The 19589-nt window shown below is 42.3% G+C and overlaps 1 protein-coding gene and 1 long non-coding RNA gene across 4 annotated transcripts in view; both read right to left on the reverse strand.

Moving 5' to 3' along the window:
- PDE1C (phosphodiesterase 1C) overlaps window positions 1–19589 on the reverse strand; it is a 276791-nt gene that overhangs the window by 208939 nt on the left and 48263 nt on the right. For all 3 annotated transcript variants that reach the window (XR_009745369.1, XM_061464730.1, XM_061464736.1), the window contains exon 3: window positions 15766–15937. Coding sequence is in view for 2 of the 3 variants with exons in the window: in XM_061464730.1 (XP_061320714.1) it covers window positions 15766–15937 (172 nt within the window). In the remaining variant the exon portion in view is untranslated. The remainder of the gene's footprint in view (window positions 1–15765; window positions 15938–19589) is intronic.
- On the reverse strand, window positions 14721–15738 carry LOC133275031 (uncharacterized). The gene is made up of 2 exons (XR_009745373.1): window positions 15529–15738; window positions 14721–15472 (listed from the first exon to the last, which is right to left on the reverse strand). It is a non-coding gene; the product is annotated as an uncharacterized LOC133275031 (long non-coding RNA).

The raw sequence follows: 19589 nt of genomic DNA on the forward strand, positions 1-19589 counted from the left end.
GCATAACCTTGATGCAGCTAAGAGAGACCTCTGTTGTCTCTAGGGGAACTAAGATAGACGCTATAAGTTAAGTTTATTTTAGCATCAGATCCTGTTATTCACTAAAGTCAGATAACAGGATCTGATTTCTCTTTTATCAAGCCTGATACACATCTATTCATTCCTAACTCAAAGTGGACAGAGTAAAATATGGTTTAGGCATGATATGTTCTCAAAATTCACTTAGAAGTAGAGGATTTCTGCCACTCCTGACATACCCTGACATACCTGTTTCCTCTCTGTATTTAATCTAAAAGCAGCATTTATTGAAACGATCACAAATTACACACTGGCATTTGGCAGCCTTTGTTAAAAACTACCACAGCCTCATCACAGCTGTCTACTGCCATCTCCCCATTGCTGGAGCTAAATACAGACAGAGTGGCAAATCCGCTACATCATTTACTGTTCATTCAGAGGTAGAAATGCCATAGCAGATGGATTTGTCAGGTTTTGTCCATTACTTTGTACTTACTTGTTCTGAATATTTAACCTGCATACTATGCATTTTGGTAGGTGGAGTAAGAACCATTCATCTAAATCAGAATGATTCATCACAGGAATATTTTTCTCTCCTCCACCTCATAGAATATTAAATTCTCCTGGATCACCTTATTAGTGCACGTCTGTTAATAGCAGAGTCTGAAAACTCCCCACTTCTCCATTAATACTGCTCAGCCAAGCATCCCATGACTGCAAGGTCTCAGGATGGCTATGGAAGCTTTCTGTTGCAGGAACTGAAAACCCTGAACGACACTTTCATGAGGCCAACGAGATTTTCTGAAGTTTGTTACAGAAAAAAGTGCTATCTGGTCCAGACCGTAGAATCAGAGCATGGTTTGAGCTGGAAGGGACCTTAAAGCTCATCTGGTTCCAATCCCCTACCACAGGCAGGGACACCTTCCACTAGAGCAGCTTGTGCCAAGCCCTGTCCAACCTGGCCTTGAACACTGCCAGGGATGGGGCAGCCACAGCTTCTCTGGGCATCCTGTGCAAGTGCCACAAAAACATATAGAGCAAGTTGCCTGTATTTGTATTTTGTAACTCAGATCCTGACATCTGAATAACTGGACGGTGAGCTGGAGGCTGGCTGTGTTTCACCAGTCATACAATTCTCCCCAACAAGGCCCCTCTCTTGCCCAAGAGCAATAAACTCATATTGTTTAGGCTACAGCAATACAATTTCCAAGCACTAGAATAAGAAAAGGTTTGGGTATTTAATTCTGAATAATAATGAAAAAAATGCCATCCGTTAAATATAAACTGACAGGACCTAATCCTTTCTGTCTCAGTGTTGTTCACCGACCTTTCCTTTGCTTTCTTTAATAATACCCATGATGAATTTTAGGAAGGGTTCGGTGTGGATTACTTGAAGTGTAGTGTGAGGGCTGTGTCCTGTGCCAGAAGCTTAAAAGAACAGAGAACTGGGTCAAATGGAAAGAATCACAACTGCAAATCTGCAAGCACTTAAATGACAAACAATCCCTGTTTGATATCCTAATGTGGTGAGCAAAGCAATCACAGTGAGCCTGCTCCTGTAGTGAGAAGGGGCAAAGGAGAGGACAAACATCGGTCGGATGCCATGACAAGCCATCACTTCTGCACAAAATTGAAGTACAATGGAAACAGGCTGAAGAAAGGGAAATACAGAGAATGGGTGCGGAAAGATGCCCCTCTGTGTTACTTCAGATATTCATCTATAGGAAGTGAAGGAAAAAAATGACAGGTGATGTATTTGGGATTTCCTGATGAGTGCCTGAACTGGCACAATAGCATCTTCCTCCACACAGGTGTGCTAGAAAGGGAACCTGCCAACTGCAGCAGAAAAAATACGGACTCAGTCAGCGATCAATGTGATCAGACAAAAGCCATTCATTACAGAGCATCAATCCTTTTTATACTGTTTCTCTGCATCTGCTTACAATAGCTTGCTGTATTATAATCGGATACATTTTCTTGTAACACACAGCAACTACGGTTACATTTACAATAGCTCGCTGTAGTATAATTAGATACATATGCAATAGCTTGTTGTATTATGATTGGATACATATACGATAGCCAAGTATATTATACTTTGATACATATTCTTGCAGCACACAGCAACTAGTAACAATTAATCAAATAAGCGTATGAGAACTTAACCTTTAAAATTTGCTAACAGTCCACTATTTTGTATCTTAGCACAGTCCAGTTTCTTCTTATCTTGCTTGCACTATTACTTTTGCTTCTTTACCCACATCCTCCTTTATCCTCGGGTCATGACGAGCTCCACATAGGCACTTGCTGACCTGGGAACATGGCCATTCTTTGCTAAAAATCCATCCACAGCCCACCTCGGGTACTGAACTTAGTTAAAGAGGTGCAAGTACTAGGTTAATGAACTGATCTCTACTCACTGCTATTTTCATCGATAGACAAGGTCAGAGCCTCTGTGACTGAACTTATTTTAATCTACAGGATTGCAGTCCCTTAGTCTTTCACTTAAGGTTATTCCTGATTTCACTCCTGAAGCAAACAACTGGAAAACAAAGAGATCCCTATCCCCATGCTTACTTGCAACTAATGATAAAAGGATGGTCACAGCGCATGCTTTTAGGGTTTTATCTGCCATTTGACAACACTTTCAGTTACTCACTGGTCAGATAAACACTAAAATTAGGCACTGCATAGGTCTGGCTTCTCAGAGCTATCACTCCTCTGTCACTGGGTTCTCTTATCCACAGCTTTTGTAGAGCCACAGCAAAATAGTCATATGAAAGTGGAGCTGGGCATGACCTTCAGCATCAAGATCACCCATCTCCATGCTCAGAGCAGCGAGGAAGCCTGTGTCCCTTGGTGAGGAGCGAGGCTCTGCAAGCCAACAGAGATATGGGAACACACTGCCTCCTACCACAGATGCTACCCTGACACTGTCATCACTTTGCTGTAGCAGCACAGAATCATAGAACAGTCTGGGTTGGAAGGGACCTTTCAAAGGTCATCTAGTCCAACCCCAACCACGCCACCCCCGCAATAAGCAGGGACATCTTCAACTCTATCAGGTTGCCCAGAACCATACCCAGCCTGGCCTTGAATGTCTTCAGGGGTGGCGCATCAAAATGGTAACAACAACAACAAAATATCTGAAACCAACTTCCTGTATTCTACATGAGAGGGAAAAGTATGTGCTTCCCTCCAAACTCTGCTGCTTCTCCCCATTTTAACTCCATATTCAGCTGGTTTCTTTGCATCTGCTCAGAGTTGAGCACATGTCTGGTACCTCATGACAAATTTCACTGCCAGTTTATAAAGCTTCTTCTAGCAGCTAAGTTTTGTCCCTCAATACATTTTCAGGCTTCCCACCTGGCTCAGTTGATGCAGTGTGTTCATAGGTGTCAACCTATGATACTGCCCTGAAAGCAGCAAGATTTCCACTTGCTGATGCTAGAGAGGAAACAGACTTAAGGCTATGACAGGCCACAATTCCTCTTCTCCTGACAGAGTGAAAAAAGCAGGTACTTGGTACCGCACACCCTATTTTTCCAAGATATGCCACCTTTGTCAGGCTTCTCACAGAGAAAGCTCTTGAAGAGGGAAGACAATCCAAGGACGAGTTATCCTGGAGGACCACCAGCATCTCTGAGCAAGACCCTAGTCTGACATTCAGGAAGTGGCCCATGGCTCTCCCTGCCTGCACATGAACACACATAGAATACCACCCATCAACTCTCACTCCTCATTTTCCTTTCCATTGCATTCCCATTTTTTGCTGCCACAAACTAGGTATCCCAAGGAGAGTGTCGTAAGGGAGGTCCTTTGCAAAGCTGGTGAAGTAAGATTATGACAAACCACCAAACAGAGGTTCAAAAACCACAAAGCATATTCTGGAAACCATGCAGTGCTATTTTTCTATGCATTTTTTCATGCTGCTTGGCAGTGTGCATGTTCACAGTGCATCCATAAATCCTGATGAAAGCATTTTAAAGTGGAAAGAACATCCGCTGCAGGAAAAAGTGCCAAAGAAATCTCAGAAATTCCCAATATTTACTTACTTCCTCAGAAATACAACAAAATAATAATGATTTTCATTACAATTCCATTTAACTGAAGTATATTTTCTACCTCATGAAATGGGAAACAAGCATAGCATTACCCTCAGTGTTAACATACTACTTTCAATTAGCTGTACCATTCTATTAAGTTTAGCTATGAGACGTTTACATGCATCCTTCCAAATACACAGTTGGGTTAATTTTAGAGTCGGTGCTGTCTGGAAACTCTGGAGCCAGAACTTCTTATTTTTTCTTAAAGCTTTATTTTAAGGATATATGACCAAGACGAGTAAAGCTGAGAAGAAGGAATTTCAGGAAATGTATATAAATCCAATTTAGCAACCCTCTCTAATCTCTCCACTGGTTATATTGAGACTTTCTTGTCAAAGCCACTTCACAGGCTAACTTGGCCATATGTCCACGCTGCCTAGGCTGCAGCAGGGCCCCAGCCTTGCCTCAACAAGCAGTAAGGCTTTGAAAATATTAGGGTTTTGATACAACTTCCCATTCTGTACTCATATGTAGTTTGGATGCATCTTCTGGATTCAAGCCACTTGAAGCATAGCTAGTCAATGCACCCCTGGAGAACAGGTATAGCACCTTGTATTCACTGCAAACATTGTCTTCATATGGCCAGGTCAGCACAGTGCTATAGCCAGTGTGACCCAGAAATCTAGATCCAACAGTGCCACACAGCAACCAGTCATGATGTCATCTCAACACAGACACCAAACAAGGATGTTTATGGTCAGATAGCTGTCACTGGGCTTCACAAGACTAAACTAACACCTGGGACTTGACTGCTAGCAAGTCTGGGCCAGATAAAAGCCCTAAAACACACAGAGATCTTGGTCTTGATGAGCAACACTAGCATAAATGAATTGTTTACGGCAGGCATCCCAGCAAAATGGTTAAGTGCCCCACAAATGGACACTATCCTCCAGCAGATGCTACACAACAGGGATTCCATGACTTTCCCAGCCCAGCCAAGGCTGGCTTTCTTTAAGATGACCAAGCCAGATGGCTGTGGTTTCACACACCTACATGCTTCAACAACCTAGTTGATTCTATGATACCATGATTCCAACAACTCTGACATTGATGGTGGTGACAGCAACTGGAGGCTGCTGTCAAGACAGGAAGGCCACACGGTAGTGTGAGTTTGGTGCAGACAGAAGAGGACGACCACCCTCTCCTCCTGGCCTGGGCAGCCCATCCCAGACCTGGTGCTATTCCAAAATTCCTGGCAGCTCATTTAGCCCATAGCTCAGTCCTGTAAATCCAATCCTACCAAAGGATGCTGGTGCCACTCCTCCGGAAACACCCAAAAACTCACGCACACCAAAACTGGCATGGGAGCTAGACTCCTGCATGTGAGCCAGCTATCCACAGCCATGAGGAGGTCACCTCAACTCTTCTCACCTGCAACTCTGGCTGTCCTACAGCTGAACCCCTTCTGCCTTTCCTGTCTTGCTAGTAACACCACAGCGTAAATAATCATCTCGTGGTCACTAGAGAACAGCCAAGGAGGACACCGGGCAGTGTGACTTATAAAGGTGACAGTGAGGTGGTCCTGGGATCCGCATGGTTACAGAGAAATCAGGGATGGCACAAGTGCTCATCAAGACCACCAGGCAGACATCAGGTCATCAGGTGCTGGGACATAGCAAGTATCCCTCATGGCACTCAGCCCTTCTGCACTGGGAATGCCAAGCAGTGTGAACATGGATGCAATTCTGTAGCCAGAGTAGCAGCCATGGGGGCATACTCTGAAAACTCCACATAGCTGGCCCTTAAAAGGCATATATTGCACATAGCTGGCATTTTATCTCAAGAGTTCAACAAAACCAGTGGTCACATAGCAAGCCTGTTTCTTCCACCCTCCCACAAAAAAAAAGTATCTCTTACTCCAAAAAAGACAGAAATTGCTGTTGGTAGAATCATAGAATCAACTGGGTTGGAAAAGATCATTTGGTCTTTTAACTAAGGATAAACTTTTGACCAAGATGAACTTGATGATCTTAAAGGAGTTGATTCTATGATTCTACAAGTTTCCCCAGTACTGCCAAGGACACTATTAAACCATGTCACTAAGGGCCTTGTTTACACAATTTGTGAACACCCCCAAGGACAGTGATTCCACCACTGCCCTGGGCAGCCCTTTTGGGGAAGACACTGTTCCTGATCTCCAGTCTAAACCTCCCCTGGTGCAGCTGGAGGCCATTTCCTCTTGTCCCATCCCTTGTTTGTGCTACCTCTAAAGTTTGGAGTGAAGCTAGCTTTTGTTTCTACCACCGGATTCCCTGAAGTTCCCCCAGAAGTATGAAGACACTCAGAAGAGATCAGAGAATTGGGTGACCAATTACCTTTCTCCCTCTCTGAATTGCATTTAATTAGCTAATGTCATTCAGTTTGGGACGTCTCAGTTGCCTTAGGCATATATTGGTACAGCTCTGCTCAAGTCAGGTACTCCAGTAAATCTGCATGGATAAAACTGGCAGAGAATCTGGTCTCATGCCTGAGGCAAAGCCTTGGCCAACAAACCAAACCAAACCAAACCAAACCAGAGAAATTTAGATGCAATAGAAAATATTTAACAGGTAGATCCCAATACAGTGTCTGGGGAGAGATGAGTGTTGTTAAGATGACTTTATCCTGACAAGACAAAAGAGTTATAATCACTTTTTGCACATCAGTAGACACAAATTCAGTAATTAAAAGGTTAATAAGAGAATTATTTGCTTTTCTGTCACTTTGTCTTGTATCATGCCAGAGGAAATACATTAGAAAGTTTCCTATGTAGTATGCTAGGCCAAGTTCTCAAGAAACCAACTTTAGTAGAGAGCACTGGTTAAAAATAGATGACACCTTAGTCTCATCTCTGTGAAGATAAATATTTAAGCAATATTTCCTATGACCTAGAGGAAAGCTCTGCAGGACCCCCAGAAATGCTCCTGCAGAAGCAATAAGCAGTAACCTCTGTTACCAGGCTTCAACCCAAGACAGATCAAAGTGTTAAGCTGACCCTGGAAATGAACTCAGGATTTCTATGGCTACAAATCTTACTAAGACTCAACTCATGATGAACTGATGAGAAAGTTTTCACCAGTTCTTTATGGAAGTTATGTGCACTTCCCCTCCCTTTCAGAGGAAACTTTTTCAGACAAATTTAAACTGCATTTGAGGAGCTGTATTAGTATCTCATTACATGAGTTTCTTCTTTCCCATCATCTACATGAGCTGTGAACTCAGTGCCATTTTATTCTGGTGGCTGGGAGACGAAGCTTCCATTTTAATAAACTTCTCTATGGAAGACTCAATTCACAGAACGCTCCATTTACAGAGGGGAAAAGAGTTAAAACATGTTATTCCGGTTTGTCTCCAGCACAGATGGGGAAACTCTAAGGAAAAACCCCAGTTGTAAATCTGCACTGCAAACTTCTACTTCATATTGACGTCAGAGGGAGTTCCATGCAGCAGATGATGCAACAACCATCTGCAATGCAGATAACAGATCTGCAATGCATATCAGAGACAAGGACTTTACTCACAGGTTGATAAATCAGCTTCACAGCTCCCACCACAGAATCACAGGAATACTGAGACTGGAGGGGACCTCTGGAGATCATCTACTCCAATCCCCTTGCTCGAAGCTGTGTCAGCTACAGCAGGCTGCCCAGAACGGTGTTCAGTCATGTTTTGAGCATCTTCAAGGATGGAGACTCCGCGTGTTCCCCAGACAGCATGTGCCAGTGTCTGACCATCTTCACAGTTACAAAAATAATAGAATCCCAGACTGGTTTGTGTTGGAAGGGACCTTAAAGCTCAAACAGTTCCAACCCCCTGCCATGGGCAGGGACACCTTCTGCTAGAGCAGGTTGCTCCAAGTCCCATCCAACCTGGACTTGAACACTCAAGGGACGAGGCAGCCATCCAAGCTATTTCAGGTCGTGCCTTACCAACACCATTCTCAGATGCTCATAAAGTGCCTTGGCTACGTTAGAACCAGCACAAAGCAGTGGAGAATAAATGTAAGCTGTATGGATTCAAAGTCTGCAGACTGTACTGAGTTTTTGTTAAAGCCAGTGGGCATTCCTCAGCTGGGAATTTGCTGGATCTAGCCCAGGCAGCTTTAAACGTATGATTTACCAGCATTACACATGATTCACTCATGATTCAGCAAAAACACTCTGCCATGTTTACCAGATTAATAACATTAATCAAGGAATAAACACATTTTGTTGTACAACCACTGTTTTGAAATATCAAGCCACATACTTAGTATGAAGGTGGTGAGACACTGGCACAGAGAAGCTGTGGCTGCCCCATCCCTAGTAGTGTTCAAGGCCAGGTTGGACAGGGCTTGGAACAACCTGCTCTAGTGGAAGGTGCCCCTGCCTGTAGTAGGGGGTTGGAACTCAATGAGCTTTAAGGTTCCTTCCAACCCAAACCAGTCTGGGATTCTGCAGTAAACCAATATAATGCCACAGAAGTCAACTGAGGTTTATGCCAATTAACAATTAACAACTCAGCCCACTTACACTACTAAACTCCAATTCTTTTACTCAAGTAAGGCTGACATTGCTGATAATTATGTTATGAGCAACTTTAAAACAATTTAGGAAGTGAAACAAACCTCAAAAGGTGGTACTGTGCCATAAGAGGAATCCAATTTTCTCAACATCTCATCTTCAGAATGAACAACACTCTTTGGAATTAGGGCAGACTTAATTATAACTGCTACAAGAAGCAGTAGTGCAACAAACATCTCTTTGATTCAGGAGTAGATACTAATGGTGACAATTATCTAACAAAAATCAATCTTGAGGCTCTATACTGGGAACAGAAACATCTTAGAAACTGCAAGTACAGATGCTCACACTGATTTAAACATGGCTTGCCCACATTATTTAGGAGAAAGGAAAAGAAGCTTCTGATAGTTTTCCTTCTTACAATAAACACTCTTCAACAGCTGTTATTTAAATAAAAAGAAAAAGAAGAATTTCAGGTCTGGTCTTTTTTTCAGTTGAGCTGAGAGAAAATTTGCTCTGACAAGGAACTTAAGAGCTCACGTGGAAGAGAAGACAGATCAGAAGTACATATATAATAGAAGGAACCACAGGGCACAAGCAGGGTCCCAAAGCCCATATTTCTGCATCAATTTCCACACCTCAACATGAGGACCTTTCCACCAAAAGAAGACAGGAGATTGCTTTTGCCAGTAAGCACTGGCAGCAAATTTAGACTATAGACCTGGTTTCAAAATAGCCTGAATCAATTCATAAAGTTTAGATCAATTTCTAAAGTTCAGCTGGAACCCAAGGAACACATGATAGTTTTAGCAGTCTTGCTGTGAACGCTTCGGTAGATTCAGATCCAAAAATTATTGGAACTAAAAATAAATGTCCCAATCTGCAAACCACAGACACCGTGACTCTGACATCAGTGAGTGCCGACTACTCAGATGGATGGTGCGTGAACTTCCAAATGAGACCTTTCTATTACAAAAAGGAGCTTTTAGAAATTGCCTGCAGGCAGCTTAACATGCATAAACCAGAGAACATCAGCCATTAGCAAGTTCTGTGGGCAAGGGGTGTTGACAGTTGGCAGCAGCTTTACTAACCTAGATGTTGCTGTATACCTCCCAGGTCACTGGTAGGCCAGGCTGGGAGTTTTTGACAAAAGCATTACCAGAAAAATACAGTCATCAAAAAATCATTTTGCATGGGAAGGAAAACTGGCCAGAACCTTCATTGGAGACCAGAATCAACAGACAGATACAGAAAGCAGGGGGTGCCAAATGGGGACACCAAGAACCTAGAGCCTGGTGGTAACACCATGCCCATGGGCATCGACAATTTGATCCCTTGGGTGGGTAACAACTTTAACAGGTATGGGGAATTCCAATGTATCCCAAGTAAATGGTTAGCATAGATTCTTTCCTGGGTTTCATTAAATAAATAAATAAATCATTCTGAAATTTCTATTTCAATGCATACGTGGCCAGTATTTTCCCAAGACAGAATACGGTTCTCTGACTGTTGTACTCGATTAATTGGAGCTAAAATTTATCCATCAATCTTGAAATTACTTGTGATAATTTCATAACTGCTGTTGTTGTTACTCACTTCAAAATATTCATGATCTTACTTGCAGGTTTTGTGGTCCCAAAACCAAACCAAAACTGTCCCTGATTGGGCTGGATATAGAGGATATTTTACCACATCCTTTAGGAAACCAGTACAACATACCACTTTGCCTTCAACCAGCCATTTAAAAGTAGATGGAACTATACAAGAATTTCCTTTAAGTTCCTTTTTAATGTGTCTTGCTTATGCAAATCAAAGAACTCAAGATAAAGCTTCAGCAACTGATTACTCAAAGAATTCTATCTTTCACTCATCACAGTCTCTGACTGCCAAGAGTAAGAAAGCCACTATCTCATTTTATTATTGGTAATGAAATATATACTATGACAAGTCTTAATAACAGGATGAGCAACTTGCAGCCCAAGGGACATGCACAAACTGTCAGGACAATAGATCTGTTCCAGAACCTGCACACCCTTCTCCCAAGTGCCCTTCAAGTACAGACCACAGGCTGGAGTAGCCAGCCACGTAGCCACTAGCCCCTTTCCAGTGCTATTTTGCCTGAAAACCCAGCTGCTCCTCCCCATTTCGTGGCACTCCATGCGAGTCATTTCACACCAGGAAATCTCTGCATGCGCATAGAAAAAAACACGATGGCTTTAACAGATTTTCTCTCTCCTGTCCATTCCTTCTGTGGGACCATTTCTTATCCTACCATCAGTTTTCATTATGTAGGAAGTAATTACCTTTGATACATCTATCATCCTTTAAGCTACGGATCAAGTTCAGCTGCGTTTAAGAAGTTAATAGGAAGGCTGACTGAGAGGCAAACAGCAATTTCCTTAGGAAAAGGATAGCCAGGTTTCCTTAGGAAATTATGCCAACGGGAATTGCAAGGCATTCCAGTTTGGTACTAACATGCAGAGGCTATTAATCTCTCATGTGGAGATAACTAAACAGTGCATTATTAAACACTTCTTTACCAGGCAGACTGTCTTTAAATACATCTATTTTGCTATATACAACCCTCTGCCCACATCCAGTTTCTTCTGTAAACCTGCAGGGAAGACTGGGCTGGCACCTTCAGTAAGCCAAGCAACTGACCACAGCCCCTGGAACAGCCTTGTCCACACACGAGTGCTGCACAGACATCTGAGACTCACATGGTTGTACAGGTATACCATGTCTGGATTAAAAGCCATATCCACCCACTGCATGTGGTGGGGGCTAACACAGTCTGTGCCAAGAACTGGGCTGATCTGTATGCTTATAAAGACAGTACTGGAAGCCTTGCACAGCTGCTAAGCAGGTGTTCAAAGGTTATTATGACACAAGATTCAGATGACCTACATCAGGCAGAGAAGCATGGGCAAGGACAGGCACTGGTCAGCCCTCAAAGCAGGACTTCGTTACTACCTGGAGTTTGCTTATGCATGAATCTTCAGCTCAAGCTCATTCCCATTTGGGAAGTGGGTTTGGTCCCTGCCTTTCAGAGGCATGGCTCTGTTAAGGACACCCACAGTCCATGTGAATTTCTCAGCTTGGGTCTTTTGATGTGGCTGGTATTTTACAGGGACAGAATCGCTGGGTTTGCCTGTCATTAATAATACATCTATCCTGTGAAGAACAAGAACACTGTGATAGCCAAAAAAAGAAAAGCAAGAGAGAAGTCCACTTCTATTTCAACTGCCTGAAAAAACACCTTCCCCTTGGACCCATGTGGGTATATGCAGCCTTTGAACTGTAACTGGCATAAATCTTTCTCCTCTCATCATCCCCCTCTGACTCATAAATCTCCATCTACAAGAAATGAGCACACAGCTCTCACAAAGCATAGCATGCACCTAGAAGGGAGGCAAAATTAAAAGAAAGAAGAGAGACAAATTATGTGGGAGCCCATTTCCTTAATGAACAGAACACATTTCACTACTTATTCATCTCACTGAGTATCAATAAATAACAGGAATAAGCAACAGACTTGAATAAAACATGGATGAATTTAAGTTTAATGCAAGTAAAGTGTCTTATAATAAGTCTGGATTGAGAAAGATGTTGAGAAGGGTGGTTTTCAGAGACTGCTTACCTCCCCCTCTGACTTTCAGACATCACATATTAGCTTATGTAGCTACAGCTGAGCTTTGGTGCTGCCCAGAGAGCATCAACAGGGAGGGAGTAAAGGAGGAGTCCTGCAGGTCCCGCATATCTGCCATGTGACTGGAGATGGGCGCTTGGGGCTCTTGCAATGACTCAAGTAAAGCAGGAGAAAAGGCGGCTCATACTCCTTATTCCCACTGATGCCACCCTGACCCACACATGGTTGAGGCTCATGAGCTGACCCCCAGCACATGCTGCTGTGACTGAAGATTTTGCATTTGGAGCAATGTAGTTTCACCTCTATGTTGTAGCCCAAGTGGCCAGTCATTGGCAAGAGTTTACATCACACACAAGCAAACCAGAAACACAGAAGATTAGCTGCCAGCATGATTTAAAGCTCCCAAAGCAGAAAAGGAAAGCAAAGCAAACTGTCCTTATGAAAATAAAGAAACTTTGCAGCTGGCATAGGAAAAGCAGCTGTTAAGGTAAGCAGGGGTGTTACCAGCCTCAAGCTAAAAGCTGGAAATATTTCAAAAGGTTTCAGAATAAGCCGCCATGCAAATCTTGAGCTCAAAACCACTGTGACTTTGAAGGAACTGCCTTTCTGGTGCCCTGGCCCTGGACCAGCATGGAAGGTCTCAGATGAGCAGCTCCATTCTTCCCTGAACATCTCAGTCACTTTGTACCATGGAATCCCACTTGACACAAGACCCAGTGCAGCCACTACATCGCATAAGCACCACCACAGTCATATAAACCAATGCAGTGTCCCAGGTCTTCAGAATAACACTCCATCTCTCCCGTACATCAAAAACAAATGAGTCTAGAAGAAATCATAAAATCAGCGAGGTTGGAAAAGACCTCCAAGATCATCAAGTCCAACCATTACCCCAGCACTGGCACGCTTTTTATATACATTGTATATATACAGTACAAAAATTGTATGAGAAAAATCATTGTATAAGAAAAATATAATAAGTGTATCAGAACACTTTTTAATTATGAAGAGATCATGCACTACGCTTATTTGGGGTGCAGAGAAGAGGTTGGTGTCATTTGGCTGTTGCTTCACAACTTAAATTACTATTGCGGGGAAAGTATGTCTGAAATGACTGAAATAACCACATTCCTCCTTTTATGTTTAAATGTGTTTCAAGCTCCTATCTCAATGCTGAACAAAATTGAACATTGATCTCTTCTCAATTTTCCAAGCTGCAGAACAGCAAGTACTGCACAGTAGAAAACGAGAGCTAATAGGAGAGGTGGCAACTGGGATTTCATGCTGCTTATGTGTATTCACATAAAAGGATACACAATTAGAAGGAAGTGTGACTCATTTGACACTGGAGAGACATCTTTTTAACTATGCATGAAAGGGATCATAGTGCCACACACTGCTCTAACAGCAGTGAATCACAAGCAGTAAGGGACAAGCTGCATTTTAGAGTTCATAGCAGTCATGTTCGAAAACAAGGCCTGGTTCTTCTCCCTGTAAAATCAGTTCAAACAAGGCCAACACTGGCCCTCAAACCCTCTGAGATTCAGCACCAGATTACCAATGAAGACATTCTTGACTGGGCAACTTGTAAAGCTTGTTTCATTTCCCAAAAGGCAGCAGAGTAGCGAGATCTTCCATTGGTGTCTGGTAAACAAGGAAAGCACAACCAGGGAACCTCTGCCACTCAGACACGCCAGTCTCACACTGTCAAAGAAGCAGTTGAAGGTCATGACCCACAAAAGACCCTGATGAATCAATCATGCAACCCATGGTATAAAAGATGGTACAGCCTCCTAAGCCCCAGTTAGCACCGTGACATCAACAAGACCCCAAACTGAATAAAAACACTGCAGTGTTTTCATTTTCTGACGCCTTCAGGCAGTAATTGCAATGTACTCTCCTATCTTCCGCTCCTCTGCATAGCTCAAACACACAAGGGACTTCCTTTCTTTATAAATCTAGGCAGTTTCAATTTACTCTGTAATGACAATTTGTTTGGATTTCCAGATATAAAAGTCCCCACAAAATGTCACATCATACAGTAATGCAAATACTGATGAAATACAAAGGTTCAGTCATGTTTGTAAACCCTTTTAAACTGCATTAACAAAACCATTTTGCTACATTACATTTTCCAACTCATCAGTCCTCATGCCACATACAAGAGCACTTCTTCCAACAGTCACCCCTACTCACATAATCAAATCATGCCATTTGGAACACTGTGGCATTATGTTGTCATATAAAATGGTTGAAATTATCTTGACTATAGCAATGTAATGTTATGAGAAATGAAAGCTGAAGAAAAGTTAGACATCTTGAAGTGGTAGATTTGAAATAGCAGAGACACAAAGTGTTGAAAAGCCATCAAATACCACAGGTCAGGTCATCATAAAAGGAGGATCCAGGTTCTGAAACACTTCTGCTGAATCATTTCAATGGAAGCATTAAAAAATGAAAATGCACTAGGGAATTACAAGATTTATTTACACAGACTGACATAAACTCACTTTCTGGTCAATGTGTTTTTAAATGGCAAGCAGTATAAACAAAGTATCTTAAATTACTACCCAATATAATGACTTAAATAAGTAACTTCAAAATAATGATTATATGAAGACTGAAATAAGAATGACAGACTGGGGTACAAGTAAAAAATACTGTAGTCAGAGAGATTTATCCAAAGCAAACCCCATTTTACACTTGCACACATGTGCACTTAGTATAAGAGAACACAGAGCATGGTTTTTCAAAGAGAACAACAAAGCTCAAAACCACTTGGAAAAGAAATCAATTCTGCCACTCTGCTTTTGCTACGACACCAGCTTCCACATTATGGTCAAGGATGCCCTGCATGCACACAGCTTCTTTTTCCACCTCATTCTGAGAAAACTGTTTTCAGAAAACATGCCTCCAAGAAACATTTGACAACTGTACATCCACATGATTAATAAACAAGAAAAAAACCCAGCAAGAGATACATCACACACTTTACAACACCAGCAATCGCTTGCAAGCCCCTGGCCAGGACCCTTCTCCTTGACAGAATAAATTAATGCTAGATCATTCTCAAGACATTACACCAACAGAAGTTTCAGCTTTCCCTTGCATCAATAAAACTAATCATCAGATCTAAAGGGCAAGTCTTCATCACTAAAACACTTTCAAATGAAACAATACCAACCTTCAAAGATATCTTCATATAACAAGCTGTCTTTCTTGACAGTTTTGGCTAGCTACAGACTTCATATCTGTCTATGAAGTCTTTCTTGACAGTTTTGGCTAGCTACAGACTTCATATCTGTCCAGCCCATAATCATTTAGGAAGGCTAATCAAAGATGAGTCCAGCCAGTATTGCTTACAGACCTCTTTCTTTCACTCTTGTTCAGTATAAAGATATGCAGCATGGCAGAATCCTTTTGTATCTATATCTCTCACCAAACCCACACTGCAGACTCCATCTTAAAACAATAACCTCTAGAGGACAAAGTAAACTCGTGTCAGTCAGACCTGAAAGATGTTTTCACCAGCGCTTCAGGACTGTCCACTGGTGGTAGTTCATCTGCTAGAATTTCTTCAGGAGGTCTAGGGTCGTTGATGATGGTCGGCTTTGGCCTTTCCTTGAGGTTGCCGGTCAGCCCATCGATAATGGTGTTCCACAAGCAGTTTTGTGATTTAGAACCTGCAAAAACAGAGTGAGAAGGAAAATAAATTCATAAGCCTATCATCAGTCTCTCAGCAGTCTGGAAAAGAGAGATGATCTAGTCTTTTTGCTTTTGCATCACTAGTTTGGGATTAAGCCCGAAAGCCTGAAATAAACCTGAAAGTGGAAGCCAGCACCAACATTCAGGTCACTCCAAATCCGAGACTGTATTGCTTCCCATAAAAATATTTGATTACAGAACATGGAGTTGTCACATCTCAAGAAAAAAAATCCTCTCCACATTACATTTATATTATAGTTTAGCATGTATTGATATGGCTGCACTGTAAAATGAAGAGCTGATCAAAAACTAAAGTACCAAATCTACACAATATTTATTAATCATTGATTTTCTCAGACTAGAGTTAATAGTGGTTAAATTATAAAGCTATTGCTGAAGGACTGAAAACATACTTCTGTTGAAACATCAACTGTTCTCAGTAGACATTCACATGCCAAAATCTTTCTACAGATTATCTTTTCTACATTTATTTACAAGGATCAGCAAGTGCCTCTTGCACATCATTCAGAGAACCCATCCTCACCTCTAAGTCTAATTCCACTGACAGAGTACAATTCGCATCCTTCAGTCACATCTCCTCCCCACCTTTGGGGAAGAGAATATGTGAGTTACTTCTTAAAACTGATGTATTTGTTTCATATTTTCAACAATTTCCAATAGCTTCTGAATAAATGAGGAAGTTCTGAAAATCACACTGACACTACCACACTGAACACCTGTGGCACATTCTCACTTTAGAGCATTACATTATAGAATATACAAGGGTGAGTCAACAGATCCCGAGATGAGCAGCTCAGTACTGAAATACTGATCATTTCAACTAACAGACTTCCCACAATAGAGGTGCAGCAAGCATTAATCTTACTGGATTCCAAAGTACGAAGACATACTAGCTCTGTTAGTAGGCATTCTCCATGGGCTTTTTATCAATATACAAAAGGAGAGGAGGGATAAATCTGGTAAATGGGGTATTTCTGTAGCCAGTAACTGATTTTTATAAGACACTGCACAGATAAGATTTTCAAATATTTTCCCAGCATTCAGATTTAATTATCCAACAGAGACAACTAAGAAGCAAGTAGTAGACCACACACATGGATTAATAAGGCTGACTTTGTTGCAGCACACACCAAGTACATAAGAGGAAGACAAATAGAAGAAGTGTTATGCAATACATCCTGAGAATATGTCATGAGGAACTACTCTGTGAGAAGCTGATGCTTCTGATCCTGTTGATGCTGATGCTCCAGACAGGTAAAGGCAGCCTTATTTTCTGGTTGTCCTAAATGCCTTGTTTTCACATTGCCTAAATAATGCAAAGACAGAAGATCTGGAAGATGCTACCTATCTCCTCCATTCCAAAATAATTTTCAGACTATTTCTCAGCTAATCAGGAAATCTCCATGCTCATAGGCTTCTCCAGAAAACCATGCAACATCAATATATATTTATCATTCAAGGGCTTGAGATGTTACGGCAACAGACTCACAGACTGGTTTGGGTTGGAAGGGACCTCAAACATCATCTAGTTCTAACCCCCTGCCACAGGCAGGGACACCTTCCACTACAGCAAGTTGCTCCAAGCCCCGTCCAGCCTGGCCTTAAACGCAGACAGGGATGGGGCAGCCAAAGTTTCTCTGGGCAACTACACATGCTGTCACTACATGTCCTTGTAAAACTTCCCCCCTCCAGGTTTCTTGCAGCTCCTTTAGGCACTGGAGCTGCTCTAAGGTCTCTCCTTAAAGAGCCTTCTCTTCTCCAGGATGAACCAGCCCAGCTCTCTCAGCCTGCCTTCAGAGCAGGCCTGCTCTAACTCTCACGGCATCTCCATGGCTTCCTCTGGACTCACTCCATCAGCTCCACATCCCTCTTGTGCTCGTGCCCCAGAGCTGGACACAGGACTGCGGGGGATGGGGGGGGGGGGGGTGTCTCACCAGAGCAGAGTAGGGGGGAGACAGAATACCCTCCTTCAACCTGCTGGTCATGCTCCTTTTGATGCAGACAAGCAGACGGACTGTAACCACACACTGCCAGATCACGGTGAACTTTGTTCTTTAAACCACCACCCAAATTTCCCAAGTTCCTTACTTTTACTTGAGAAGGTAAGCAATTGTTTTCCAATTCTATATTGGGAAATATAGAAGGTGTAAGAGTTTTAAGTTATCTGACCATACCAGCCACTTGTGATAGAGCCAAAAAGATTGTAATTCCCTATAATACATTGAGGGGACCATTTCTTTTGAAGAGTGCTCAGCACAGTTGGAAACAGAAGTTTACCCATCAAGAATGAAAATTCAGTTGTCAACCAGCCATGTACGCTGTACACTAAAGCAGGAGAGCAGGATAGCAACACTTACAGGAACAAGCTGCTGAGGGCTATCAAAATCATATTGTGTTGAAAAGAGGCTCTCTGAAGCCATTTCAACTGGTGAGATTTTCCCCTGAAATCACTGCAAGGAATCTGCTGAGCTTCCTAAACCAGCACCTCCTCCCTGTTTCCTCAGCTGTACCCTTTCTTTTATTCCAGAAGCCCTCCAGCTTGTCATGCACAGGCCAACTCCATGGTGCAGGAAAAAGACACATTAGGCTTTCTCTACACTTACTAGATACAAGCAGCTCACTGTTTGCACTTCCACTGAAAACCAATAGTGGCAGGTTAACTAATTGCCACTGAGAAAACCATACAATCACTCACATGGAACCTTTTCTTCCTTTCTTTTTTCTTAAGAAAAAAAATGGAAGAAAATCAAACACTTGTTTCAGCACATACAGTTGTTTTCCTATGGTCTCTGCACCTACACCCGTACCTTTTCCTCTCAACTGGGTATCCATCCATCTAAGCTGTAGGCACAGATCTACTTGGCTTTTACAAAGATCAATAGCAGCCATGGTGTGTGCCATGCCCACCTAATCAGTGTTCAGCCTGCCCTCAGCTATGCTCAGCTGAGGGGAATTAGGCAAATAATTGATTTACTTACCAGGTCTGCCTGAGCTGACACAAGCCAGGAGCTTCCAGCTGCATGAAAAGCTGAAAGCCTGATGAATTTACACCTCCACAAACACTGATGGCACCTTGGTACTCATAGCAAGATGACATAGCAAGATACCAGGCACATTAACTGCTGCTAAAGGCAGGAGTACCCTCTTAAATTCAAAGTCTCCTAAATGGACTGGAATTTGCCATTTAGGAGTACAGGAGATTGGGTTACCCTAACATTGGAATCAATAACGCTTAATTTTCATTTCAAATCCTTGTGAATAGGTGTAAACATTTGCAAAAATGCTTCTCCCTGATTTTACTGTCAAAGATGATTAAAGCTGAGCTAGAGGCAAAAGCAAAATAGGTCTAGGTGCTACAATTTAGAAAGCAGAACTCTGCTTAAAGAATCTGTGAGTAGGTGTTCAAATACCTTCATCATACAGCCTGAATATATTCTTTAGCTGCAAGCCACCGATAACTATACAGCTACCATTCCCATTGCCTCACTTAACACCAGCAGCCTTTCCCTCCTTGTGCATGAACTAAAGGGGAAACAACTACATGCTCCAGAAAGCTGCAAACAACAGTCAGGATGGACAAGACTCATGTGGCTTTCAGTAGGTGATGTC

The sequence above is a fragment of the Pezoporus flaviventris genome, unplaced genomic scaffold, assembly GCF_033815535.1.
Source record: "Pezoporus flaviventris isolate CSIRO_AGI_PZ_B2104156 unplaced genomic scaffold, CSIRO_AGI_Pfla_v1 ptg000037l, whole genome shotgun sequence".
Taxonomy (NCBI): domain Eukaryota; kingdom Metazoa; phylum Chordata; class Aves; order Psittaciformes; family Psittacidae; genus Pezoporus; species Pezoporus flaviventris.